Genomic DNA, 26,985 nt, shown 5'->3' on the forward strand with positions numbered 1-26,985 from the left:
ATTTCAGGACTAGTTTCAAAGCCCGTTCCTAAGAATGGGCCTTGAAAGGGTCCCCCTCCCCTGGCCCCTGGGCAGGCAGCTTAAGGTGGCTTTGGGCCGCAGCTCGCAGCCGATCAAGTGGGGCGGGTGGGGGCTGGCCAGCTTGTTAGCAGGGCTGGGACAGAGCTCCTGAGCAGGCAGTCAGCAGGCTGGGAGGCCCTCATTAGCAGGCTAAGAGGCCCTTGCTTCCTCATCCCACAGAGACAGTGTGGATGAGTATGCCATAAAGGTAAGCTATCAGCGTTTCCCCCAGCTTCATCCCCTGCGCCAAAATGCATGGGAATTGTATTAGTATTAGGAAGTTAGAAGGTCATCTCCCAGCCTCAGAATTAGATCGGTGTATGTCTAAAGGCCAGGGAATGCAGAAGAGGAGACAATTGAAGAAGAGTAAATGGGAAAATAAAGCAAAATACATTTTACGTGAAGTTGACTGGCAAAAGATGTTCCTTATACTTACCACAATAATGTTTTCATGCTCTTGAGTGGTTAAATTGGTATTCTGGAAAAAAAAGTACAAAAACTTAATGCTTTTTTGGAAAAAAAATCAAGATTAATGAGTGGTTTGGTGCTGATTTGCAATATGCATTTATTTATCTACTTACTTCCTTTCTAATCCCTTGGGTCCCCACTGGGGACCCCCCCCCCAAGCGGCTTCTCCTCCGTTTTATCCTCACAACAACCCTGTGAGTAAGTTAAGTTGACAAGTCTGACTGGCCCAAGATCACCCAGCAAGCTTCCAAGGAAGAGCAGGGATTTGAACCTGCGTTTCTTGGATCCCAGATGGACATTCTAAGCATTACACCTCACTAGGCTTCTTACCTGACACTGTAATTTAGGGCCAAACCAGAAATGAGGGAGGCATAGTTAAGTTAGTTTAAAGGGACTGTATGGCTAAAGGGACTGTATGGTAAAGGGACTATATGTCAAAGGAAGTAGGTGAAGACCTTTTTCCCTCCCACTAGGCTGGATCCTACTCTAGCTGACCACGCTACTGAGCAATGTTTGAAACCTTCCTTCCTATGTAAGTGGTGTTTCCTCAAACAGACCATAAGAGAAGATTAAGACACTATGATGATGAACATGACAGCACCACCTGCACTGGGAGGAAGTCAAATGTACCCTTTCCTTCACCTTTACATTCACTTATCATTCTTTTTCTTTAATGACACGTCTTCTTGCAAAGGAGGTCTGGATGCTGTTCACCGTTTCCCATGTCAGTCTTATTCTTCTCACAACAACTCTGTGAGATGTTAGGCTGCAGGAAAGAGATCTGCCCAAGGACACCCAATAGAGTGTCAGTGTTGAGCTGAGATTTGACCCTCCGTCTCTGTGGTCCTGATCCAAACACTAGGACTCCACCCTGGCTCTCTAGTAACGTCATAGAATCATAGAGTTGAAAGGGGCTATACAGGCCATCTAGTCCAACCCCCTGCTCAACGCAGGATCAGCCCAAAGTATCCTAAAGTCATGGCTGCTACTGCTCAAGGTTCCACTAAGGCAAGGGGCCCCTCCCACAAAAGTATTACCTAGAAACCAAGCCAGGTAACAAGAGATGTTTTCAATACAAAAAGCATGCCTTCTCCTCATCACACTACCCTGCTGACCAATGAAGGCCCTGAAGGGATACCGTCCTCTTCCCAGTCCTGAGATGCTACAGTCCTAACAATAGAAATAAAGAACCAACTCTTTGAAATTTAGCTGAAGTCACCTCCCAGGTCATCCACAGATGAATCTTTCTCGCCTTAGGAGAAAGCTTGTTTTTTGTTTTGTTTTTTTTTTACTTGCTAATTTTGAACGACATCATTGACTTCACAGAAAATGTTTCAGATAAGATCAGTTCAGTAAGGCTTCTAGGTTTCCTGAAGAGCTGGGGAATAATCTGGCTTCAATCAAAAGGCTTTAAAAGCAAAGCAAAACACAACACTTCATCATTAGACAAGGCTAGCTGATGGCAAAGTGCTTAAAATCTTTTAACTGGCTCTCGGGAATTGGTTCTTCTGGAATGTGTCACTTTATTTCACGTCCTTAAAACATTTTAAAGCTGTTGGTAGGTTTTTTTTTTACTGCTTTTTTTTTTAAGCCTCCACATTAGCAAGGTTTATATCTTTGAGCTTAAATGTGCAGGGGATGTTTTCAGGAGAGAATAAAGGAACGGGAGGATTAGACTTGGCAGAAGCATTTTGGTTCCATTTGGAAAGTGCTGGGAGCTCCAAACCTTGAAACAGATTGCAGATGCTGGGATGGATTCTGCAACCTATTTATGGCATGCAGGAAAAGGCCTGGGTCTCTTTTGCATGTGCTTAGTCCCCAGTTTCCAAGTGTGCAACATAAGGGAGCACTCAAACAAGGAGACCACTCTGGGCTGTGCTGGAACCCAGTGTGAGGGTCTAGAGAGAAACCCCTGAAACATTCTTTAGGCTCCAAGAAACCCCAGAAGTGGCATGATGGTGCAGAATATAGTTGGGAAGCATAGCTGTGGACATGCCCACTTTGGGCTCTCCCAATCCCATCCCCTGTAGGCCCATCCACTGGGGAGCAAGGTCATATCCCTAGATAAATGTTTAACAAATTTAAGATAGATATTAAAAATTAATTAACTCCCACCCATTCGGGAAATTCTTCCAGGGCTGTCAATAAGCCCCAGGGTTTCACAAACCCCTGGTTGAGAAAGCCTGGTCCAGAGCAAGGAGTTCCCTGCGATGGACCCAGCTCTTTGGCACCGGATGGCATAGCCAACACAACATGCTTTCAGGAGAAAGCAGACTTCCTTCTCACTGAGGCTACTGGCAATTACTTTTATAAGTTTTGAGTTATCAGTTGATGTAATATGGGCATAAATGAGCCATAAAGGACATTGTTTTTGAAGTCCCTCTGATTTTAATTCAGAAGATACTTAACTTTTCCTAAGGAAATCACAACGACTTCAACGTACGTAATTAGGGCTTGACCTCACCCTGTATATTTTAAGGTCATATACTTTAAAATATACAGGGTGTATGGGGGGAAAACATGATTTAACAATGTTTTTATCTGCCCCAAGTCCACTGCCCCAAGTCCACTTGCAGGGGAGGGAGGGAGGGAGGGAGGGAGGGAGGGAGGGAGGGATGGATGGATGGATGGATGAATAGCTGGCTGGCTGCCTGGCTGCCTGGCTAGCTGGATGGATGGATAGATGGATAGATAGAGTTGGTTTATTTACATATTTATAACTGCTTATCTCCCCAGAGGGAACTTAAGTCAGCTCATACTGGTCTCCTTTCATCCAATTATCTTCACTAAAACAAACCTGTAACGTAGGCTAGGCTGAGAAGTTCATAGGGTGCAAATCTGCTCAGGGTATCCCGACCCCATGGCTCATAAGGTGTCTCACAAAGTTTGTAACCAACTAACTAGGAATTTTGGAAAACAACCCCAGGGAATCTATTCCCAGAGAGCAGTAGGCACAAACAGAAAAAAGCAGCCAAGAAAATCAGGAAGACCTTACTTCTGAGAGCAGCCTGGAGACAATCTCCAGAGGAGCCTGATGAATGGTTTCATCCTGCAACGGAGATGTTAGTGCCATGTCCACCAAAGTTCGAATCTCTTTCAGTACAACCTCCAAGCGGCTCGGGTTACTCAACACCTTCTTATACTTGTAGATCTTTTTCTAGAAAGAGAGTTTGTAAATAGAAACAGGGAAGATCAGATGTTAGATTAAGTAACCACGAGGAAACTGCAAAACGATGCAACATCCGACATGCTATTTAGGCAAAAGAGAGTCTGCATTTGGATCACAACCGCATCTTATGAGACTGCACGGAAAACTGGTCACATTTAAGCCGGAAGGAAATGAACCTTTAAAAAAATACCTTGGTAGAAAGTTATATGGCACGTTCCTCTTAGACTTTTAGGAAACGGATAAGAAATCAATTGATGAAATGAGGTTTTAAACCATTCGTTTTCAATGTGTACATCTTGAGGAAATAAGTCGTGTGTGTGGGGAGGAATGGGTTAACAAGGTCAAAATCAACAAAAAAGAACATCTGAAATAAGGGGCAATAAAGTCTTTTCATAACCGATTGCAGCTGACAAATCGCCCCGGTTATCAACTCATCACTGAAATAATAATGTGGCATAGTACTCGTTAACAGTGTGAACTGGGAGCTGTGTTCCTTCTAAGCTGTGACTCCGAGCAGCTAAGTTGTGACTGTGAGCGGCCGTTCGGGAACACACCAAGCCCCACTCAGCAGCATTCTGGAGTCTTACAGAGGTTATATTCTGCTCAGGATGCTCCACTCAGTGTATGTGTGTGTGGGGGGGGGGAATTAGAGGGAACATTAAGAAAACTCCCACAGTGGTTTTGAAACCATAAACCCACTTGATGGCCTTATGCAAGCCATTGACTGTCAGCTCCCTACCCTGCGATATGAACTGCGGGGCTGATACCATTCCTGCCCCCCCCCCTTCTATTTGCTACAACACAATACAGTTCTATTAGCAAAATTAAGGTATTTCACTAGAAGGAAAGAGTTCTGTCTGGATGTCCATTGCAAAATTCAAGAAATAAAGTCCTTTTCTGATGTGAAAAGATCTTTAGCTACATGTACGACAACGCTGTGCAAAGGAGCTGCACAAGGGAAGGGGGGAGAGGGTGGGTACTCTCACGACCACCCAGCCTGGTGGAATGAGCTCCCATAAGAGCTAAGGGGCCTGATGGAACTGGGGCATTTCCACAGGGTCTATTAAATGGAGCTCTTCTGCTAGGCATTTAGTTAGGGCCAAAGAACATCCAGATGGCTTGGTTAAACATCAATTGGGCTCCTTCTACAATGGACAACCCCCCCCCCCCCCCCCCCGCGAAACCAGAACCAAGAACTAAATGCTCTTAAATACACTAATCAGATTAGCTGGAACGATTGATGATTTTAAGCTTTTATAGTTTTAAGGTTTAATGATATATCAGATAAATTGTGTTTTGTTGTACATGTCTTATGATTCTGATTATACTGGAAGCTGCCCTGGGCCAGCATGCTGGGAAGGGCAGGGTATAAATCAAATAATTAATAAATAAACTTCTCAATCACTTCTGAAACTCTGCCAAGTCTTGTGTTTCAAAAGCTGCAAATAGAGCCTCGGCTTTGCTCCCAAGGATGAAATATTGGCCAGGTGTTTTTGATTGTTAGAAAGGGGTTTGCTCTGACCTGGAAGGTCCACGCTTGTCAGATCTCAGCAGCTGACTGGCCCTAGTTATTATTGATGTGAAAACATTTTTAGTTGCACACACATCAAAGCTGTGCAACAGAAGAGCCTTACGGCGATGTTTGATGTTTTCACATAATCCTGTACGAGAATCCGATTCTTGCAACTTTCTTTTTTGAAGTTAGCTAAAAGAAACTGAGCTTTCTCATGCATGAGAAATGTGCATGCATACTTCCTCAGATACAATGTCACTGTTTCTGAAGAAGTGTGCATGCACATAAAAGCTCATACTTAGTTGGTCTTAAAGGTGCCACTGGACTCTAAATTTGTTCTGCCTTAAAACTGGTAATAGTGCGGGTTATGCAGCAGCCCAACACAATAAAAAACCCATTAAAAATCCCATACACTTTACAGAAAAATACCACAATAACATGGCGACAAAATAAAAATATGAGCCCTCCCTGTAACAGGAAGGGCTACTAGCCAAGACAGCTATGGAGTACAACTAGCCACATCAGTGATTATAACAGCGTCGTGGCTGATGATATAGTAACCTTACCCTTAACCTGCAGAATTATTCCAGGCATCACTGAGACAGATGTGAAGTATTATTCTCCCTGATTTTTGTAGGCATATATTAGTTACTGGCTTCTCTGTTTTGATAACAGATAAACTGTAAACTGTGCCCGTGGCTGACTTAATTAAACTCTCTCTTTTCATGATACTCACTTAGACAATGGCTCTCTAGGATCTGAGGTCTTTCTTGCCACCTACTACCTCACCCATTAACGGCAGATACCAGGGACTGAACCTAGTAACTTCTGCATGCAAAACAGAGTCTCTGTCACTAAACCATGCCTGGTTGCCTATTCTAAGGCTTACTTAAATGTGGAAAAGGGAATTCCCACACCTCCCACTCTATGCAACCTCCTGGCTTCCTCTCTGTTGCATTGCCAGACATGGTTAAGAGGTAGATTTTGTATCCTAAGTTTCAGCCAACATAGATCAGGATGGGTGGCCGCGTTAGTCTGTCTGTAGCAGTAGAAAAAGAGCGAGAGTCCCGTAGACTGACAAAATTTGTGGCAGGATATATGAGCTTTAAAGAGCCTCTTGTGGCGCAGAGTGGTAAGGCAGCTGTCTGAAAGCTTTGCCCATGAGGTTGGGAGTTCAATCCCAGCAGCCGGCTCAAGGTTGACTCAGCCTTCCATCCTTCCGAGGTCGGTAAAATGAGTACCCAGCTTGCTGGGGGGTAAACGGTAATGACTGGGGAAGGCACTGGCAAACCACCCCGTATTGAGTCTGCCATGAAAATGCTAGAGGGCGTCACCCCAAGGGTCAGACATGACTCGGTGCTTGCACAGGGGATACCTTTACCTTTATATGAGCTTTTGTTTCTCACTGTTCGATTCTTCAGATATTCTTTCAACCAACAAGGTGTTTTAAAAGTTCCATTTTTAAAAACGCTATTCTAGAAATTGAGATGCGTGTATCAAAATACAACTTTGTATCTATTGCGGAAGAAGATACTTGATGCCTCTGTCACCCATATATCTTTACACAAATTATCAGCCTAAGTCAGGGTGTAGTCAAACTGCAGCCCTCCAGATGTCCATGGACTACAATTCCCATGAGCCCCTGCCAGCATTCGCTGGCAGGGGCTCATGGGAATTGTAGCCCATGGACATCTGGAGGGACGCAGCCCTAAGTGTAAGCAATACTTCCTCCAAAACCTTCTTCCCGAGGTGTTTGCTGTTGTCATTTTATCATTTGCAGAACAGAGGGCAATTGAGAGTCTTTATCATGTTCATCTCCCTGCCTGACAAGATCAGTTTTCCACTGGCTAACGCTCAGTGCTTTCGAGATCCCTCCATTGCCCAATCTGTGTTTATGCGTCCATCAATCAATGCCATCCCTAGGCAGCATCTTGTGTTTTGCTTAATCATAATAATGTACTAAAAAGCACAGCCATTTCGCCACTCCAAAAGGTAGCAAGAAGCAAAGGGAGGGGAAGGGAGGGTGGAGAGAAGATGGAAAGGCCATGGAATTCTGAACTGTCTACAAGCACATTTTCTAGCTTTTGTGCTTGGTGTTTTGAAAGCAGCCAAGATTTTTTTTTTTAAAAACCCACTATGACGGCTGATTTAATTACAGTCTGCCTGTGAATTAAAGCTGTATGCCTAAACAGAGAGACAAAAGAACGGTGTCTCATGCATCAGGCAGAAAAAACCTGAATTAGAGCATGTCATAAAACACAGCATACAAGGGCTTCCACAGTTCCCGTCAAACACAATTTTAAATGTTATGCTGATGAGAATTTCCATGATGATTCGGCTGTTATCTCTTTAGAAGGTATTGGGCAAACAGAAGAACATCAACTGAGCCCCTCCTGGACTTTGGGTAAGCCAGCTCAGCATCCCACTATCCAATATGCTCAAACCATCCAGAAAGTATTATGCACCTCTATTCCCCTTTACACACCTGGTGTTACCTCTCTTGCTTCCTGGTAGCCTAACACTTTCCACAATAACTGGCTACTCTCCTTGGTTCTTCCCGTAATTCATTCATACGCCCCACAATGGGGGGCTGCTATCACGCTAGGACATCTTGCCTGAAAAAACCATTCATCTCCCTGAGGGCATATTAAAATAGCAACAGTAGTCAAATGCAAAGTTACACGTACACTAACATACTGTCCATAAATACACGCAGGACTGGAACCAATGGGAGCAGCTGTCTCCAATGGTCCTTCCAAAAGAACCGCTGCTCTCAGACCCATGTTGCTTTTTAAGGACTTGGACTAACAGAACCATGCACACGTCCCTTAAAGTAAATTAAGTGGGCCCTGCCACAGTGGCACATATGAGACGCTCCCTTGAGTTCCGGGTGAATCTAGCATTTGAACACGCTTGCGTCCCAAATGCTTCGGTACAAGTTAAAGCGTCACTGAATCCAAGAGACCTCAAGCTGGTTTTGCTTTTATGGACTCCCAGTGCCTAAGATCTACTCAATCCAGCTTGAACCAAGGGATTGGCTCCATCATGGAAGAAAACAAGGTAGCCCCTGTTCATCCAGAATTTCCTTTGCGCCTTCAGAGATCTGTGGAACTTCGGATCAGGGCACACATGTTCATGACATTATGCACATTGTGGCCCTGACACCTTAAAACCATCCCCTTTAAAGAGAACCAAGTTTGTACCAGCAAAGCAGAGACCGGAAACATTCCTCTCATCCACATTACCGTCGGCTGATTATTTTATCTGCTAGCCAAAGACCTGGGCATTTACAAAGCATCCATCCATCAGTGAATTACAACAGGTATAGACAGGGAGTTCTTCATACCAGCGCCCCAGCTTCAGAGAAGTCAAGGCGCTTTCATTTGCTTATCCCCAATATGCTCATCATTAGACATCTAAGCTGTCTTCCACCATCTGAGGGACCACCGATATTCTGCCAGTGGCCCTTGCAAACAACACTTGCAGCAAGTGCTTCTCACCAGAACTGCTATTAAAAATATATATACTTCTCAAAATAAATTCTCAGGTGTCGATTGCTGCAACGAACAGCAGCGAACCCAAATCAACCCAGCACATCCTTTTCACAGATCTGACAAACTCTCCTCGCCTTTCCACAAAAGCACTGAATGAAAGCCAAGGGGAGAGGGATGCTAGAGGCCAGCTGATCCCTGAGCCGTAACCGGACCATGAAAAAAAAAAAAGCAAGGCACCCTCCGAAGGGAGACCTTAAGGAGCAGGCAACAAGCCAGCCACGCTGCTGGCTAGTCCAGACACCCCCAAATCCCTCCCTGCCTTCCGTTCCCCACACCTCAGAATCCATTTGTGAAGCCGACCTCCAGCGCCGACTCTCTAATCCGACCGGGGAACAGCCTGGGAAGAACGGATAGTGCTGGGAGAAAAGGCAGCAGACCTTTGGAAAGCTGCCTGACTCTCCCTTGCAACTTTCCTTTTAAAACAAACAGACTGAAAAAGAAAAGAGAAAGCAGAGGGGGGGGCGCTTGCTCACCCCACCGCAAAGCCTTTGAAATATTTTCCCTCGGAGAAATTGTAAAGCCTTCCAGAGCTGCTGTTGGGAGGAGAAGAAACAACGGAAGGGTGGAGGGGAACAAATTGCCTGATAGTGAAGGGGTGGGGAGGGGGGAAGGGGGGAGAGGAAAGACCTGGAACGGCTGGTTACAGATGCCTGGAAGATATTGTTTGCAACGGAGGGGTCAGGCTGTCTCTGGGCTCCCCACAGTGGAAGAGAACGATCAATGTCTCTTTTTTTCGCTCGGTTCCAGTTCCCTGGGCCACAGGGCGTTTGAATACGTTTGCGTAATGCACCGTTATCTTTATGAAACGTTACAGTAACTCTGAAGAACGGAGGGAGGGAGGGAGGGAGGGTGGGACGAGAGGAGGAAGAGGATCTTCAACAGTCCCCCGGAGACTTCAGCTCTGGCAGTCTTGGACTGGTTCCTGGACCAGGATGCTGTTTCTCAGCACAAGACTTGGAATACTCAGCAGAATTTAATCACCATTTTGGGCTCGCAAGGGGTGAGGACAGATGGAAAGTGAGCACAGTTCAGGGTAAGTGGCAAGGGGGATTTTTAACATTCCCTTGACTCCTTGGTCCAAAGTGGGTGCCAGCATCATTTACCCTGCGCCCGGCACAAACTTGCAAGGTTTCCCACACGTGATCCCACCCGCACACACATCCCATGAGTCAGACAGTATGTGTCCTGCTCTTTTCCTGCAGTTTCATAAATAGACCGTGTTGGCTTGCGGCTCAAGCCACACTCTCCTACAACCCCATACCCTGTAGAGCAGCCTTTCCCAACTTTTTTTTACTGCTGAGAAACCCCTGAAACATTTTTCAGGCTTCAAGAAACCTCAGAAGCGGCGCAAACGTGCAAAACATGGTTGGGAAGCAGAACTGTGTACAGGCCCATCCACCGCCTTCCCACCCCCTCCAGGCCCATCATTGGCCATTTTGGGAGGGGAGGGCTAGTTGACATGACCATATATGGTAATATTGCCCCCCCAATTTTTAAAAAATATATAAAAATTAATTAACTTCCACCCATTTGGGAAACCTTTCCAGGGCCATCAAGAAACCCCAGGGTTTTATGAAAGCCTGCTGTACAGGATATATGTTTCCCTTCCATGGACTTTAAAAGGAATTAAAATTTAGAGGGTTGGGGAGGAAGACAAAACTGGAGGGCAGGTAACAACGGAACCAAGAATGCAAAACTCAAGTACAGATCTACCCAGTAGATCAGCTTACCCCATGACTCCATCTCTCTTTATTGTGGGAAGTTATCTGTATTTGCATGGCTAGCGTAGTTGAAGAATGCAAGAGTACAAGTCTGAAATAGCACACCTACGACATTTTATTTCATAGACTGGAGTATGCACCAGGAGTGATACTTGTTCAAAACACATTGATTCAAAGGCAATGGGAGGGATTAACTTCCAAGAGAAGGGATCCCTGGTCAAGCTCTTCTACAATCCTCAACAACCATAAAGTTATAATTAACGTTATGCTTTATGCTCAAGGAGACAAACATGCAGCATATGAAAAATACAGACATCTCTCTGGATGATGTCCCTGTTTTGACTGTCTCAGCGCTACCTCCTGATTTCTGCCTAATTGCCACCTGTTTAACAAGCCTCCTAGGGAATCTAAGTAAATCAAGGTTCTGAAGAACCCGCATCTCAGTGGTAGGATGGCAGCCTTCGAATCTGTGGGCTATTCTTTCTCATTCGGCTGTCAAACCCTACCTGTTCCCTGGAACCCCGTCTGTCCATCTGTCAGACTTGTCACTTGGTTTCCAGCTTGGACATTTGTCTTGGAGGGATGATGCCACAGCTAGATTGCTATTGGAGATCTTCTTAAGTGGAGATTATACATGAGACTTCAGTATCGGGAAGTTTCATATGTTCCAGTGAATCAGATCATCTGTCCATCTAGCCTAGTTTGGTTGACTCTAACTGGCAGAGGGCTATCAGACTTTAAGCCAGGGGTCTCGTCTAGTCATACTACCCCTTTTTTAGTTAGAAATGTCAAGGACTATCTGCATGGTGGCCATATGCTCTGCTTCCCAAGGTACATACCATTCCTGGTAACGCTGATATTCTCTGTAACCCTTAGTAAAGAATTCTATCAATTTTAACATAATATTTAACACATGGAACTGGAATTGTTGTTAAGAGCTCCATTTTGCCTGTAATTTAATTATACACCGGCTAACAACAGAACTGCTTCTGTGGTTGCCCTTGTGATAAAGTGGACCCTGTTGGAACCCCTTTTTAGCACAGGGAATGTGGAATGTCCTCAGCTGGCATGGGTCTCACTAAACCTCAATGAAGAGTCCACCTCTCCAAACTTACCACCACCGCCTAGCACTTACAGGGTTCCTTCTTGCTATCAAGTTGGAGAATTAGAGGTTTCCTTAATGTTTGTGTGCTCTATAATCCAGGCATGAGATTTCTGTCTCCTCCTAAAATCAAGAATTACTCTCCTTCTCCTCATGGATATACCGAAAAAACAACTTGGCAATCCTATTTGTTAAGTGTTATTCAAACCTAGTCAGGAAGCATGAGTTAGGCTTATATAAATGGGTGCAGAGACCAACCACATAAAAATGTTGGAACAAGAAAACATTATCTCTAGTTGGTCGTGCCATCTTTCATTATGAAGGGAAAAAAAGCATACCATTGAGAAACAAGCAACTTCTGAATTTAGGAAAACGAAGAGTGTTAAATGAAATCCCCTCTCCTTAAATCTAAAATATACTTCCTATAATTGTAATTTAAAAGGTAGGCAGAATAATCGTAAAGATTCTAGGGTTTCTTGTTCAGGTTCTCTACCTTTCTCTGACATCTGGTGGCCTTCCTTGTTTCTGGTCATGTGCTCTTGTGGCTCTGCGGGTGTGACAAAGTTCCCCACAATACTTTGATCACTGCTGGGTGATTTGTGGGGAAGTACCCAGGGAGGGTAAAATTTGGGAGGACGTGATGTCATTTCTGGGTAACACTGTCTTCCCCTAGTCTCAATGGTCTTGTGAAAAGAAAAAGAAAATTCTGTTCTGCAACTAATCAACATTTATTCTTTCAAAATTATCCATTTTTACAGATACCCAGGATGAAATATCTTTTCATCCCCCCATCTATCTGGTGAAACAGCCTACCCAAGCCTGACAGAAAGCCTCTATCTTGGATAACTTTTCAAAGGTGTTGCTACATTGGTTAACTTCAGCATGCTTTTTGCTGATGGGCTACGGAGGGTTTTTTTTTTTTTAATGATTTCTAAATAGACCAAATATTTCTATTTAAGTCATGCTGCTTTATTCTGTTTGTTGTCATTGTTTTTTTTCTGTGTTCTTATATAACGTTGGAAAACACCCTAAATCTTTTGTTAGAAGAAGGTGGGCACAAACAACCACCACCACCACCTCCACCACCACAAAACCCTGAAACAAATAAATAAAAAATTCTGGAACGGTCAGATAAATAATACAGTTTTTAAAAAACATATTGTGCATAATGTTGGAACATAGCATGCCATGCCTTCATTAATTTCCAAGCCTGTTTTGCCAGCTCTGGCTTCTGCAAAGACGCATGTCCAAGCCCCGAGAGCACAGAATGACATCAGCAAAACCTCTGTCATGACCTTAGTGCCGCTGGATGAGACACTGAACGCACAAAGATAGACGGGAAACGGTTGTCTAGGGGGTTCAGCTGTCCCTCGTGAAGTCACTAGGCTCACCCCCAAGGAAATCCAACTTTGACTCCTCGTTCTCTCCCCTTGCTTTCCGTCCCAATTGTTCTTTCCATCCCTTGCTAGTGTTGCATTCCACATCCGCAACCCCAAACAAATTTTCAGCCACGGGACTTAAAACACACACACAACACAACTGGAAATATCCAATTCAGATCCTGCTCCAGCCATAGAATCCTAGGCCAACCCCACCTCCAAGCCATGACAGGATTTCTACAGGGCCCATCTCTCCCGATAGTGAATCACTCGCTCCTCGCAGACACTCTAATGCTACGGCTGAAATGCACACTAGCTTCCCACGGGCTGAGTGTGCCAGAAATTATTGATTTATTGCTTGAGTGCAGAGGAAGTTGCTCCAGCAAAATGAGAAAATGGCAAGGCTTCTGAGGAGAATTCCTCCTTCGCCCTCCACAGGGCGGGTCCCGACCAGGCCAGGTTTACGTTCAGTTCTTTTAATTCCTCCAGCGAGAGATGCTGAGGCTCAGCCTTCCTAAAGCCACACAATTCTGAATTTTTGGGTTAATTCCAGATAATTGCGGGTTGGTGACTGATGACTTTGAGGATGGAGGAAAGGCACAAAGCTCATGCTCCAAAAAGGACTGATTTCCCTTTATTACTTTATGTTTAGGGCTGAGCAGAGCTTTACCTTTTTCACTACTGAAATTCATTTTAGCCCAGTTTTCCAGCCTAACTACCTAGAACTTGAGAACAGGTCCATAAACGTAATGCTATTTATCTTAAGGCTTTGCACCTTACCGCAGAGTGGCAGCCTCAAATGCCGTGAAAAGCATCATCAACTCCAGCAGGAAGGCAAAACTGCTGCTAGGTACGGTTCGGACTTGAGACACTTTAATGAGGGTTTCTTTTCCAGGCTACCTCTTCCCTGGGCTGTCTGCTCTGTGACCGCGCCATGCCATTTGCACTGGTGTTGCATTACCTAGGGGCATGGCATGTGCATTCCCCGGATCCTTCCTGTCTAAACGTGCTTGCCAGGTGACTTAAGTGGGCCAGACACAATCTCTTAGCCTTGTCCACTTTGCAGGGGTGCTGTAAAGACAAACTTGAGGCTAGGTGAATCATATCTACCCCCTTGGGATCTCCACTGGGGAGAAAAGCCAGTTTGTAATGCATTCCAAGAGCTATTTCTTGCTGTTGGTGATGTTCCAAGTTCAGTATTGAGTGTTTTCATACAGTCTAGTGTTCCACGGCAGTCCATACTGGAGCAAGAACACACGCCCCCTACGGGAAACAGGAAGGGGAGAAAGGTGACCTGCCTCCCGGAAAAGAGGGGTGAAAACACCCAAAGATGTCTTCCGCCTTTGGGGGAGAAAGGGTTTTCCTCACTCAGGCAGCAATTGCACAGTTTGGGGCTAGCATGTACCCTTCCAGTTGGCATGGACCTGAGACATATCCTGTAGCCTGCAGATTGATTTTTCCAGTTCGTTGTGCCTGAGGACCAAACACTCTCCCCTTCCTATGAGAAACTCACTGTGGCTCCAGCTGCACTTGGTACTGAAAAGTACGATTACTAACCGAGCCAGACTCATCCCACAAAGGAGACATTTGGATCAGAAACCAGGATGCATTCCCTGAACCCTTCCATCCTCCTCTGGCACATGGCCCCCTCTCCTTGGGCCCTGGCGCCATCCTGAACGCATCAATGTTATGCCTGCGCACGTCCATCGCAGTTCCATATTTTGCTCATTACAGGGGGATTAAAGGTTTGCTTTGGGGGTTTTGATGTATTTTTAATGGCACTCTGTCGACGCGGAATTCCTCTACTACTGCAGAAAGTGGCTCCATCAAAGAAGCCACAGCAAGAACAGTGGCAGCAAAACTTCCTTAAAGCTTCCTAAAGGCTGTGCTGTAGAAATCTATACTCATCTGTGTGTTTTTAATTCAAATTAATGGTTGTTGGGTTTTTTTTGTTTTTTTTTTTTGCATTGTCATTGATTCAACATAACAAAATACAGAATAAATGAGACAGGACCAGTTTATGAATTGCCTTTTATTCTGTAAGGCTTGAAAAGTTTTCCTGCAACAAAGAAATCAATCTTTTTTTTTGGGGGGGGGGGGTCAAGTGCTCTGTTCATTATTTATATTACTTGTCCTACTACGAGCTGGGTGGCCAGTCTCCAGGTGGTACCAGAAGATCTCCTGCTATTAGGATGGATTTCTGGATGATCAGGATCAGTTCCCCTGGAGAAAATGGCTACTTTGGCGGGTGTACTTTATGGCATCATGCCCTGTGGAGCAGAGGTGGCCAAACTGAGGCTCTCCAAATGTCCTTGAACTACAATTTCCATGAGCCCCTGAACTCTCATTGAGTGCTCATGGGAATTGTAGCCCACGGGGTATGGAGAATATCATATACCCCTCCCCAAACCTCATCTACCCCAGGCTCCACTCCCCAAATCTGGTATTTCCCAGCCTAGGGCTAGCAACCCTAACTATGAGGTACAGTTCTGTCACAAACATGAAACTGACAGTACAGTTCTGTCACAAACATGAAACTATATACAACTGACCTCTCATGGTATGAACTTTATTTTGCTTTACAGAAGTGCTGATGCTGTTGTTTTAACACTTTCCCCCGGAAGCTTCTGTCATCGAGAAGGGCCTGTGCATTACCAATGGAAGAAGACTTGGCCTCCGGCTGAACAGGGAGGGAGGGGATTGAGGACAATTAGACATGTAACTGACTGCCGCCATTTGCTGTAAGGCAGTGGTCCCCAACCCGCGGCCCGCGGCCCGATGCCAGGCTGCGGCTCCTTCTTCCCTCCCCCCCCCGAAGCGAGAAGCTCGCCAGGCCGCGAGCAAATCGGCCGCCAAAGTGGCCGATTAGCTTGCGGCCCAGCAAGCTTCTTGTTTCGGGGGGGGGGGGAAGAGAAGCTTGCCGAGCCGCAAGCTAATCGGCCACTTTGGCGGCCGATTTGCTGGCGGCCCGGAGCGGCCGGGAGGGGGAGCCGCGGCCGCCGGCATGGTGGCAGCGCAAACGCGCGTGCGCGGCAGTCCGCGCACGCGCGGGCCCCCGGGCCACCCTCTCGCCCCACTCCGGATCAGCGGTCCGCGGCAGCCGAAAGGTTGCGGACCGCTGCTGTAAGGGATGTTTTTATGGGGTTTTATTGTATTTTAATGTTTTATTGCTGTGAACTGCCGCGAGACCATTGGAAGAGCGGCGTTAGAAAAACTGAAAAATAAAATAACAAATAAACTGCAACAGCTTCAAATGAAATCTGTATGCATCGCAAAGGACTTGAAGCACTGGTTGGAACATTTATTGCCGGTGAGAGGGGCACATGGGCCATGCTTATTGGGCCAACTTGTCACCTCATATAAAAACAAACTTTACCCTTGCACACATATACAAATGTCTCCCACAGCTAGACTCTGAAGACAAAAGCTGGCAACGGGACATAAGTTGACTTTCGGCAGCTACGCAACCAGCTCCAGCCATCAGAGTTCCGAGGAAAGCTGTCGGAAAAGCTGTGAGTGCCAAGTGCTGTCAAGATGAAGCCGACTATGGCCAACCCAATATGGTTTTCAAAGGGAGGGATAAACAGATGGTTGTGTCACTTGCCTTCCTCTGAATAGTGATTCTGGAATTCCTTGGTAATCTAGATTACTGCCCTATAATCATGGTGGCCTGACCTGGATGGCCCAGGCTAGCCAGATCTCATCAGATCTCAGAAGCTAAGCATACTCACCGCTGCTTGTGTGAGAGACCACTAAGGAAGTCTAGGCTCTGGAGTGCTCCTTCCCCTCCCCCTTTGTTTATAGAAGGACCATTTCCTACCCAAAGGGTCATGTGACAGAGGCAGGGTGAGCACTCCTTCCCTCAGTTCCCTTCGCTGCTGTGAAGAGACCCCTGCGGATTGAGCAGCCCACACGGGGAAAGAAGGGAGGGATGTGTGCCTGTATAGAAGGCCACTCAATGAACAATGGTTACAGATGAGTGAGTGCAACCCGATTTTCATTGTCTTGGCTTCTGTGCAGTCCCACAAGGGAGAATAGCAAACTAGCTTATCCTAGGAGGAGGTTGTGGGGTGATCAAAGGAAAATCGTTTGTAGAACAGCTTTTCTCACTGCAGCTTAATTTCCGGAGTCTGTCCATCAACTCAAATTGAGGAAGTTGACCAAGTCGCAAGCTTGCAGATACATCCAGTATGAGTCTGGCACGGAGCGCTGCTGAAAATGCCCGAGCTCTTGTTGAGTGAACTTTGGATTTCTCCACAGTAAAGAAAAAAAATTACTAGGGAAACATTATTTTAAAAGAGAACCTCCCCATATGTCCCTAAGATTGAACAGATTCATAGTCCTCTGGATTCCCAATTGCTAAGACTGTTTGGCAATACTTTTGAAGGACAAAAGAGATTTACAATCCTTATTTCACCCGCCCAAGATGACAAAAGTTATCAGAAAGGTCACGGTTATCAAAACCCTGGGACACAGATTTTTACATATACTTGTAGGTTGGCTAAGCATTCCTCGAGATCTCGTAACCTAAAGGAAAGTATTACAATCTGGCCTCATCCTCCAAATGGGACTTGGAGATCTCCTGGAATCTCCACCAACAGAGATCAGTTCGCCCAGAAAAAATGGCTCATTTTGAGGGTAGAATTTACGGAATTATGCCCCACTGAGTTGCTGCCCTCCCCCAATCCCCTCCCTCACCAGTCTCCCCCCCCTCCAAAAAGAACCTCCAAGTATTTCCCAATTCCAAGATGCCCTGTTATAAGCAAAATCTATATACTGCAGCGAAATTCCTACTCTGTCCCTCAAGCTTGCATGGAGTGCTGGGGGAAATTTAAAAAACAGTGTTTTTTTCCAAATACACAGTGTTAGCCTATTTTAACCTCACAACAACCTTCCAGGGTAGGCAACAGACAGCCCAGAGCCACCTCTTTTAGTTTCATGGCAGAGTGGGAATTCGAGGCCACCTCTGTTTCCATTCCTGCCTGCCTTTAAGGAGAGGAGCATAAAGGGTTGCTTAGCAACAGGCCATGTCGCTCTCCTACTTTCCAAATAATACAGGGGTGCAAACGCATGACCGGGATTCCTAACCAGCCAATATTGTCCTATTCTGCCCAGCAGAGCCCCTTCCAGTGAAGTAACCAGTGCTGTAAACCTGGAAAATCCTACTTTGCCCCCTTTCCAAGCAAGGTCCTTCAACACCCTGGGCTCTACATAACTCATACTGCTTTTTGAAATCAAACCTCTGACAACCCTTGGCTTTCAGGTGCTTCTCCCTAGCAAACCCCCACGGCAGGGGTAGTCAAACTGCGGCCCTCCAGATGTCCATGGACTACAATTCCCAGGAGCCCCTGCCAGCAAATGCTGGCAGGGGCTCCTGGGAATTGTAGTCCATGGACATCTGGAGGGCCGCAGTTTGACTACCCCTGCCCCACGGAGTACGAATTCCGCAGAATCAAGTATATTCTTCTTTTTTCTTCTTTTGTGACTCTACTGCTGGGGCCACATCAGATTCTAGTTGAGAGGTGGTGGTTCTCAGAATGAGTCACTGTTTGCTAGCAGCTTGCTAGGCCTGAGTGCCTGTTAACCCTGTTGAAGCAGAGGCAGGCTCTGGCAGAGAGGGCCTTATCTCCCTTGTACTTTGACCTGTTATTCAGAGGAAGGGAGAGCCAGAGGAGATTGCACCGGCACAGAACGGCTCCTGTTGCAGGGGAAACCAGGCCCAATCTGCTAGTTGCCCAGGTAACCAGCCTGCAGCCTCAAGGCTGAAAAATAATATATCTGTACATGTGTCATATATATACACATGCACACATGCTTATCTGTGATCACACACATGCACAAGCAGCCCAACTGATCCACATCAGCAAAAGCTTGACCCAAAACAGTCCAAAAACATTTAAAAAGAAGAGCTTTAATTTTAATTTAAAAAACAAAACAAAAACCTCCTAGCCATCTCAAAAGTTCAGCAGCTAATCAGCCCATTATGACCATCCATCTCCTAAGGTGGGGTGTTGGTGGCTCCTTTTCAAATCAATTTCCAATTTAGCCAGACCGTTTTTGCCGCTGAGCCACATTCAAAGCAATTACAACTCCAAGTCAGATTAAAAGGAATGCCTGTCACTCCTTATTCCTCTGTTTTTTTGTTCTTTCTACCGTCTTCCACAGTTCCTCTCCTTAGGCTGCATCCCCTGCCTTCCATAGTCTTTCAGGAGATGGGAAAACAAACTAGCAACCCCCCCCCCAAAAAAAATCTGTTTACCTACCGATTTTGCTCCCCCTTCTTTGGCAAAATGTGCTATTTTCCTGGGGTTTCAGCCCAGCATTGCCATAAATGGCTGTGAAACAGTCTCCTCTCCCCAGCGTACCTGCATCATCACTGTCGTCAGCACACACAAAAAAAAGAGAGAGAGAAAGAGAGAGGGATGTGCCCAGCCTGAGAAACGTGCCTGTTTCAGTAAAGCTGTGCAAGACCCTCAGGGACAGCTCGGGTACCGAATGCAGATGTGTGATGCAGGCAGGCAGCTTGCAAAGAGGGAGATGGGGAGGGGGAGAAAGAGGAGGGGAAACAGCTGGCTGCTGGAAATAGAACTCTGTGGTGCGGATTCCCTTCTTGTTGGCTTTTTTTATACACATAGGTGTCACTTTTCGAAGCATCTGTTTTTGTCCAAAGCGAGTTTAAATCTCCACGTACCAAGTGCGGTGCAGAGCTCTGGAAGCCGGGCTTTTTATACACCTTGAGTTTTAATGTCATTACAGACAATGGATCATTTTCCTCTTTGCTTCACTGTCACCCGCCTGCCTCCAAGTCTATTGGATTTGCATGCTCCTTTTCCTCCGAAATCCTGGTAGCAGCATTTTTTTAAAGGTTAAGGTGGGAGAGTTTCCCAGGACCGGTCAGTATGTCTCATAACAGTCCAGCTTTTTAAACAATAGGATCAATCCATCATTTGTACTAGGAAAAGGTTCTCTTTGACCACCAAGTGCGCCTGGGCTGGTGATCCTAATGAGGCTTGCCAATCTCCAGGTTCCTCAGGGGGAAATTCACATTGTATGAAATAAATTAATTATTACTCTGGCTAAACAAATGCAGAGGTAAGCAGCTTCTCCTGATCAGGAAACATGCACGGAGTATGCTTTTACAACTGTTGTTTAATCTATTAAGTATGACATATGATGAAAGACGTTAATTCAATTGAAGTCTTGATTTCTTAATTTAGATACTGAGCATTTATATTTAGATTATATTGGGAAATCTAGAGACTGTTTTCATCTGATTCCCAAACTTATCACACAGTTGTTATGAAAGTTTACCCACTGAATAGATTGAATGCATCTGTGTTCATACATAGTCTGAGAGCTTTAATAATAATGATGATGATAACAACAACAACAACAAATTTTAACAACAACTACAACAACAACAAATTTTTATCTGCAGCTCACCCTTCCAAACGCTCAGGGTGGGTAATGTCAATAAAATCAACATACAGTTTAAAAACTTTAAAACAATCAATATACAGTGTCAGCCCCTCTAAAATACCCAGATAGGGGAGTCCTCTAGAAGGGAACCAATCTTCTAATTTCTCCTTCATCACCTGTGTCAAGCTAGCAATATATGGAAAGTAAACATTTAATTTTGTATTTATTTATTTATTTGCTGCACTTATATGCCACTTTTCCCTCTAGTGGAGACCCAAAGTGGCTTACAATATAATCCCCTCGGAGGCATCTTCATATGCAGGGAAGGGCAAGTACAATAACTGGTTCTACCATACCATTATTGAGTGACAGTACAACAAACTCATAAGAGCTTATTAAAAATCAAAAAGTCAAATGAAATAAAGGGTTAGATCCAACCAATGTTTTCATTCAGTCTTGTCAAAATTCCCCTCATTACTACACTCTCCAACTCACATGTCTCGTTTTTCTGCTAGGACCCCTGATCCTCAGCACAGCCTTTTTCGGTGGTCAGAGGGGACCGTGCCTTCCCTTTTCAGCACCAGAAAAGCTGATTGGACCCAATCCAAAACCTGCATTATGAAAATGTCATGCAAGTGGGCACTTTTCTAAGGAAATAAGTTTTCCATGAAACAAGCCTTGTTTAAACTATCAACAAGGTGGGAGCATCCGTCGTAGGAAAGTGGAACAATGTTATCACAGAGAGCCTTACAGATCAGAAAGTGCAGAAAAGTAACATTCTCGCTTCCAGATATGGAAAGCACAACGCCAACAAGTGGGACTCCATTGAACAACAATTGCAGCCTTCCCCCACTCAGTCCAGTGCAGGTTACTTCCAAGTAGATCTGTATACTGTCCAAGAAGGGCCACTAGCCCTCTTAAAAAGGGGAGAGGGATATTTCATCCATCTCAGTAATCTGACAAACGTGTTATAAAAAATTTAACATTCCACACAGCTAATGCAGTTTCATTCGTGCCAAGTCTGATAGCCTTCCAATGTTCAGCCAACAATATGCAGACAGTATATGTAACACAAAATGGGGATCGTTATACGCTAATCTACAATCTACAGAGGATAAAAGGTTTCAACAACAAATATCCTGTTATGCCTTTTTTTTAATGCAGCTGAATCAAAATCAGTTTAGCTAACAAAGCATTTACACATGTGGCAGAAACCTGCTCGAGGCGCTTCAAGATTGTATTCAGAATTTGGCTAGAATTTTCATAATCATTCTTGAGTGTGGTGATTGAACAAGCAGTAGCAGGGCAGCTTCAGGGATTCCTGAATGAAGCTCTCGGTTTGGATCCAGTCTAGTTTCAGGTCTGATCATGGAAATTAAATGGCTCTGGTTGCCCAAGTCAATGTTCTGCACCAGGAGATGAGTGAGTCTGCTAACTGTCCTGGTCCTCTCATCAATCATGGTATCTTTCTGGCCTGCCTTTTATGGTTGGGCCTGGGAAGCACTGTCCTGCCATGGTTTCAGTCCTATTTTAGAGGTAGACTTCAGAGTACAGAATTGGGGGACTGCTGCTCCACCCCTTGCTCTTTGGTGTCCAGCAAAACTTCCTTGCTAGAGCCAATGTTATGGGTCCCCCCTCCGGTTGGAGCGATCTCGGCTCTGGGCATCTGGCCCCCATGCTGCCTCTGAAAGTCTTCATATTAAGAACAAGGTTTTTGCCATCTGGAACTATTGTAATGTCGTTGGGTCTTTAAATGGGATTTAGGAATGGTATTATTTTATGTAACCCGTCGCAAGCCAGTCCCGAGAGTGGAAAATAATGAATGAATGAATGAATGAATGAATGAATGAATGAATGAATGAATGAATGAATGAATGAATGAATGAATGAATGAATGAATGAATGAATGAATACACGCTTTTCAACATCTATGTAATGCCAATGGAAGAAGCCGGGCGATTTGGACTGAGTTCCCACCAATAGCAAATCCCAGGAAGGGTACCCAGAGACAATTTGGAACGGATGAAGCCTACCATAATTAAACTTAATCTGGACAAAATTGAGGTGTTACTGGTAGGGGAAGGTTGATCCAGGAACTGGGGTAGCTCCTGTCCTGGATGGGGTTGCACTCCCTCTGAAGGAGAAGGTTTGTAGCTTGTGGGTGCTCCTAGACCTGGGCCTCCTGTTGGATAGGTGGCAGAGGCGGACAAGAGTGCCTAGAAACAGCTGCAGCTCTTCCCTGGCTAAAAAAACCTTCCCACTGAATGTGTCTTGGTACCATCTAGATTAGATTACCATAATATGTTGTACACTAGGTTGCCATTGAAAGCTATCCAGAAGCTATAGCTGGTATAGAACAGAGGTAGTCAACCTGTCCTCCAGATGTCCATGGACTACAATTCCCATGAGCCCCTGCCAGCAAATGCTCTGTAGCCAGAATACTGACTGGAGCGGGTGACTGGAAACATATCAATCCAGTCTTGTTCCATCTATGCTGGCTCACAATTTGCTTCTGGGCCCAAATTCAAGATGTTGGCATTGACCTTTAAAGTCCCATGCAGCCTGGGGCCAGGGTAACTGAAAGATGTCACTATCAACCCCATTGCTTAATCCAGGGATGATGTGTCCAGCCTTGCCGTCTGTGATGCTGCAAAGGAAGTAGAAGGTGCATGTGAAGCAGCCAAACATCAAGGGCAGGTCCTACTGACCATGCAAAACAAGTCCCAAAGAGGGCTCTGAGAGAGATGGCCTGAAGCTCAGGGGAAACGATGGACTTCCCTGATGGATACTGTCAGAGGAATCACTCCAAAATACCCTGCCCAGTGAAACTTCAGTGATCAGGTATTTATTCCGCAACAGAGAGTCATGACAGACCAATTCTTTTGACTGCTGAGGCTTTTGAAGACACATTTTTGCCCAGACCTAAGGGCCGCAAATGCCTTTGACGTCATTTACGGGTTTCTTTAAAAAAAATACAAAACTCCATTTGCTTAACAGCCCTATTTATAAATGTTTCCATGGCGACAGAGCCTCAAGGTGCTTCACAGAAAGACTTTGCCACAGCCCTTACAGACACGTCCTTTCCTGTTTACAGGTAAGAAAACCAACAAGTTAAATTTCTACTGCTCTCGCTGCACGTCTGAATTCTCCAGTTTCAGTTCTGGGCCTTGGTTCCCCCTCTGTGCTCCATTTGTGGACAAGATCCAAGGAACTAGCTGTGGCACAGCTGAACACTCAGGAATGCTAATGATAATACTGATAATAGTGTCAATATTTTATTATCAGAGCAACCAGAAGGAAAAACCCTCCCCACAGAGCACTGGTTGCATCTGAAATATCATCATTTTAGGCAGGAAACGGTGGAGGAAGCCAATCCTTTTGAGCTTCCACTTTAGGTTACCGTGAATTCCTTCCCAGGGGACCGGGAGGGGCGGGGGGGGGATCTAGTTTTATCAACATTCCCAAACTGTGCAGCAAACAGGGAATATATCAGGCACTGTGCCTGAATTGTGAGATTTTTGTGTGGAATGCTTGTCATTCCACGGAGCATTAAGACAGCCATTGTGCCATCTTTTCCAGGTGTGCAAAGGGTCTGAGTTTCAGACCAAGCACAGTTGCTACCCAAACAGACAGAGTTAAGTAAACATGCTTGCACTATAAAGATGTGGGACTTGACTGGCTTCTCCTCTCCAGAAATGCAGTTTCTTCTATTTGTTTCCAGAAGTTCAGGACTCTCCAACTGCTGAGAAGAGACTCAGCTTGGTGCTGCAGCCAGCAGAGAAGAGTATTTTCCTCCCCAGGAGCTGAATTGCTAAACTGACACCCTCCTCCATCAGTCCTGGACCCAGCCGAGAGACTCGCAGGGATGCATGCAGTCCTGAAGGCTGGAAAATTAATTTTGGACCCAGAATTTATCCCCCTGATTTGAGGCTGAGACCTCTCAACTCTGCCAGTTTCTCTTAGAAGCGGCTAAGATTCACAGAGCTAACGGAATGCGTCTAGGAGTCAAATTCCAAACCTCTAACATTTTCATGGTTTCTTCTTAGGAACATCCTCTCAACTTAATGCCCTGCCTTATGCTTTGCATCTGCTGAAAGTTGCCCGAATACCTGCCAAATGTCCTCTAAACCAGTGGTCCCCAAGCTTTTTATCACCGGGGACTGATCAATGCTTGACAATTTTACTGAGGCCCGGGGGGGGGACGGGGGACAGTTGCTGAGGGACATCACCGCTGTGGTCTGAGCCCCTGCTCCAGTTGCTTTCCCACCGGTGCCCTTGACTTCCTGCCACCTGCTGGGGGACACTGCCGAGGGGGAGCCCCAGCCATGGCAGCTGCTGAAGAGTACTAATGGTGAGTCAGTGGCAGGGCAGCCCCCGAGGCAGCAGCCGGGGAGGAGGACGAGGAGGAGCCATGACCTGAAACACACTGGTTTTTCTTTTAGTCTTAGTGAACTCCACTGAACTCCCCTAGTTTCTAGAAAGTGGGAACATTTTGCCAGTACTACCTTTCCAGAAGAACCAGTATCCCTCTGTCTATTGAAGAGCTTAAAGCACATTCTCTCACACAAAGTCTGAGGAAATCCTCACACCTGATTTCCCATTTTCTAACTCGGCAGGGATCCTCCTTCTCTCCTTAGAAGAATTCTCCTAATTTGGTATGAATTAGGAGTATAAAACTCACTACCCATATTCCCAGCGCCAAATATCTGCCCCAGTTCTCCAGACATTGTATAGATCAGCTTTCAGTAAACTCAGTTCACTAACTAAAGTTTCTCCTCAGGTCAGCTAAGGCAGACAGGTTTGCTCAGCTCTGAACCAGATTCGGCATAGAATGAATTCCCTCCAGCACACAGCTAGTAGATCCTCTTTGCTATTGCTGACCAATCAGAGCACTCAAAGCAGTCTGTCACTCTAGCTCTCTCTGCCTAGTGAAGATTTTTAGCCCTTCATTTACTGTTATTTTAGCACTTAGAACCTTAAAGTGCTGTCCATCACAGATGACAAGAGTTGAATGATCTAGGATCACCTGGAACCCAGGCACCAGTTTGGACAGAAGACAAATAGGAGCCCCAAATAGCAACAGATTGCAAATAATATTTTAAAAAATTAAAGACAAGAAGAATCATTTCTGAATTATTTCTAAATCATTATTACAGGAATACAGGTCAAAAAGGCCTACCTTCCACTGTAAGGAATGAAACCACTGGTCCCTCAGGTAACTGTTTGCAGCCTGCAATTAAAAAGAGAGAGAGAGAAATAACATAAATGCAACCATTAGACTCTATTAATGCTACACATCATTAAACCAAAACACAAGCCACTCACATGGTCTTTAAAACCTGGAAAGCAGCCAGCAGTTTCATTTATTTGAACCCATTAACCTTCGACATCTACTATGGGCTAGTTGTGAACTCCAAAGCCTGTCCTTTGCGGGACATGAAGCTTGCTGTAAAAAAATGGTAAGGGACAGCGATTTTGCTTTGTAAATGATTCATTTTCAAAAGCAGCCAAATAAGAAGGGATGTACACTCGTACTACTCTTCTTCACTTAAAAAAAAAGCAGCAGTTACCTATTCGGCAAAGTATCTTGCTCATCCAATGAAGCCTACATATTCATGTCCTCAGACCTTCAGGATTGGCTTTAATCTCCCTGTCACCAGAAGGAATGCACAAAATGGCTGCATTCCCTATTTTGGAGCTCTCTTCTCCGAGTCTATTCAGTAGAAATGGGAAAGTTGAGCAGAGAAGAGTAGGAAGCACAAATAGAGGGCAGCTAAAGAATCTAGTTAAGGTTAAAGTAAGGGATTAGAATGTAAATCAAATAGAAAAGAAGTAGGGTTGCCAGCTCCAGGCTGGGAAAAATCTGGAGACTCTGAGGGTGGAGCCTGCAGAGGGCTGGGTTTGAGGAAGGGAGGAACTTCCATCTTCTAAGTGGCCATTATATCCAGTTGAACTGATCTCTGTTGCCTGGAGATGAGCTGCAATTCCAGGGGATCCCCTTCCCACTGGGTGCAGGAAGCCCTAAATGAAGTAGGACAACCTACACAACAAATTGTTCTCCCTGCTAAGGCAGGAAAAAACTGAAGGGAGGGAGATTCCCACTGAGCAGATAGGAGGAAGAAAAAGGTAGTTCCTGCTTCCCTGAGTGGATGGTGGCGATCACCTTCCAAGATGTCCTCTGTCTCAGAGGGAGACCTGATACAGATCCAGACCACAGCTTCCACACCAAGATCTTCACTCCCACCAAACTGGTGCGGGATCCCCTCCCCCAATTTCCTCCCTCCCGCTTCCACATGACACTGGCCAGTTCTACATGACATTTGCACAAAGAGCATTAACAATGCATTATTTCCACAAACAAAATCTACTTTATTTTAAACTTGCAACATCCCTAATGTTTCTGTCCCCTGGAAAAGACATGATGGACATGAGCAGGATCTTGTGTATAAAGAGGAAACAAGGAGCCAAAAGCAGAACTGGGCCTAAGTGCTAGTCAGTTACTCTTTCGTGTGCTTATGACCACAAGGGGCCAGTGCCCTGTAAGAAATTAACTTAACAGAAAGGAATTGTGTGACTTTTAGACAGACGGCTGGGGATCAT

At 45.3% G+C, this 26,985-nt stretch overlaps 1 protein-coding gene and 1 long non-coding RNA gene across 6 annotated transcripts in view; one reads left to right on the forward strand and one right to left on the reverse strand.

Moving 5' to 3' along the window:
• The window catches only part of CMIP (c-Maf inducing protein), a 161,476-nt gene that overhangs the window by 41,799 nt on the left and 92,692 nt on the right, over positions 1 to 26,985 (reverse strand). For all 5 annotated transcript variants that reach the window (XM_077310976.1, XM_077310979.1, XM_077310981.1 and 2 more), the window contains exons 3-5: positions 25,565 to 25,615; positions 3,524 to 3,685; positions 497 to 538 (exon numbers count right to left, since the gene is read on the reverse strand). In XM_077310976.1, the coding sequence (XP_077167091.1) occupies positions 497 to 538; positions 3,524 to 3,685; positions 25,565 to 25,615 (255 nt within the window). The remainder of the gene's footprint in view (positions 1 to 496; positions 539 to 3,523; positions 3,686 to 25,564; positions 25,616 to 26,985) is intronic.
• LOC143824097 (uncharacterized) lies at positions 9,639 to 14,874 on the forward strand. Its single transcript, XR_013226688.1, has 3 exons — positions 9,639 to 9,797; positions 12,346 to 12,443; positions 13,862 to 14,874. It is a non-coding gene; the product is annotated as an uncharacterized LOC143824097 (long non-coding RNA).

This window comes from Paroedura picta, chromosome 14, assembly GCF_049243985.1.
Source record: "Paroedura picta isolate Pp20150507F chromosome 14, Ppicta_v3.0, whole genome shotgun sequence".
Taxonomy (NCBI): domain Eukaryota; kingdom Metazoa; phylum Chordata; class Lepidosauria; order Squamata; family Gekkonidae; genus Paroedura; species Paroedura picta.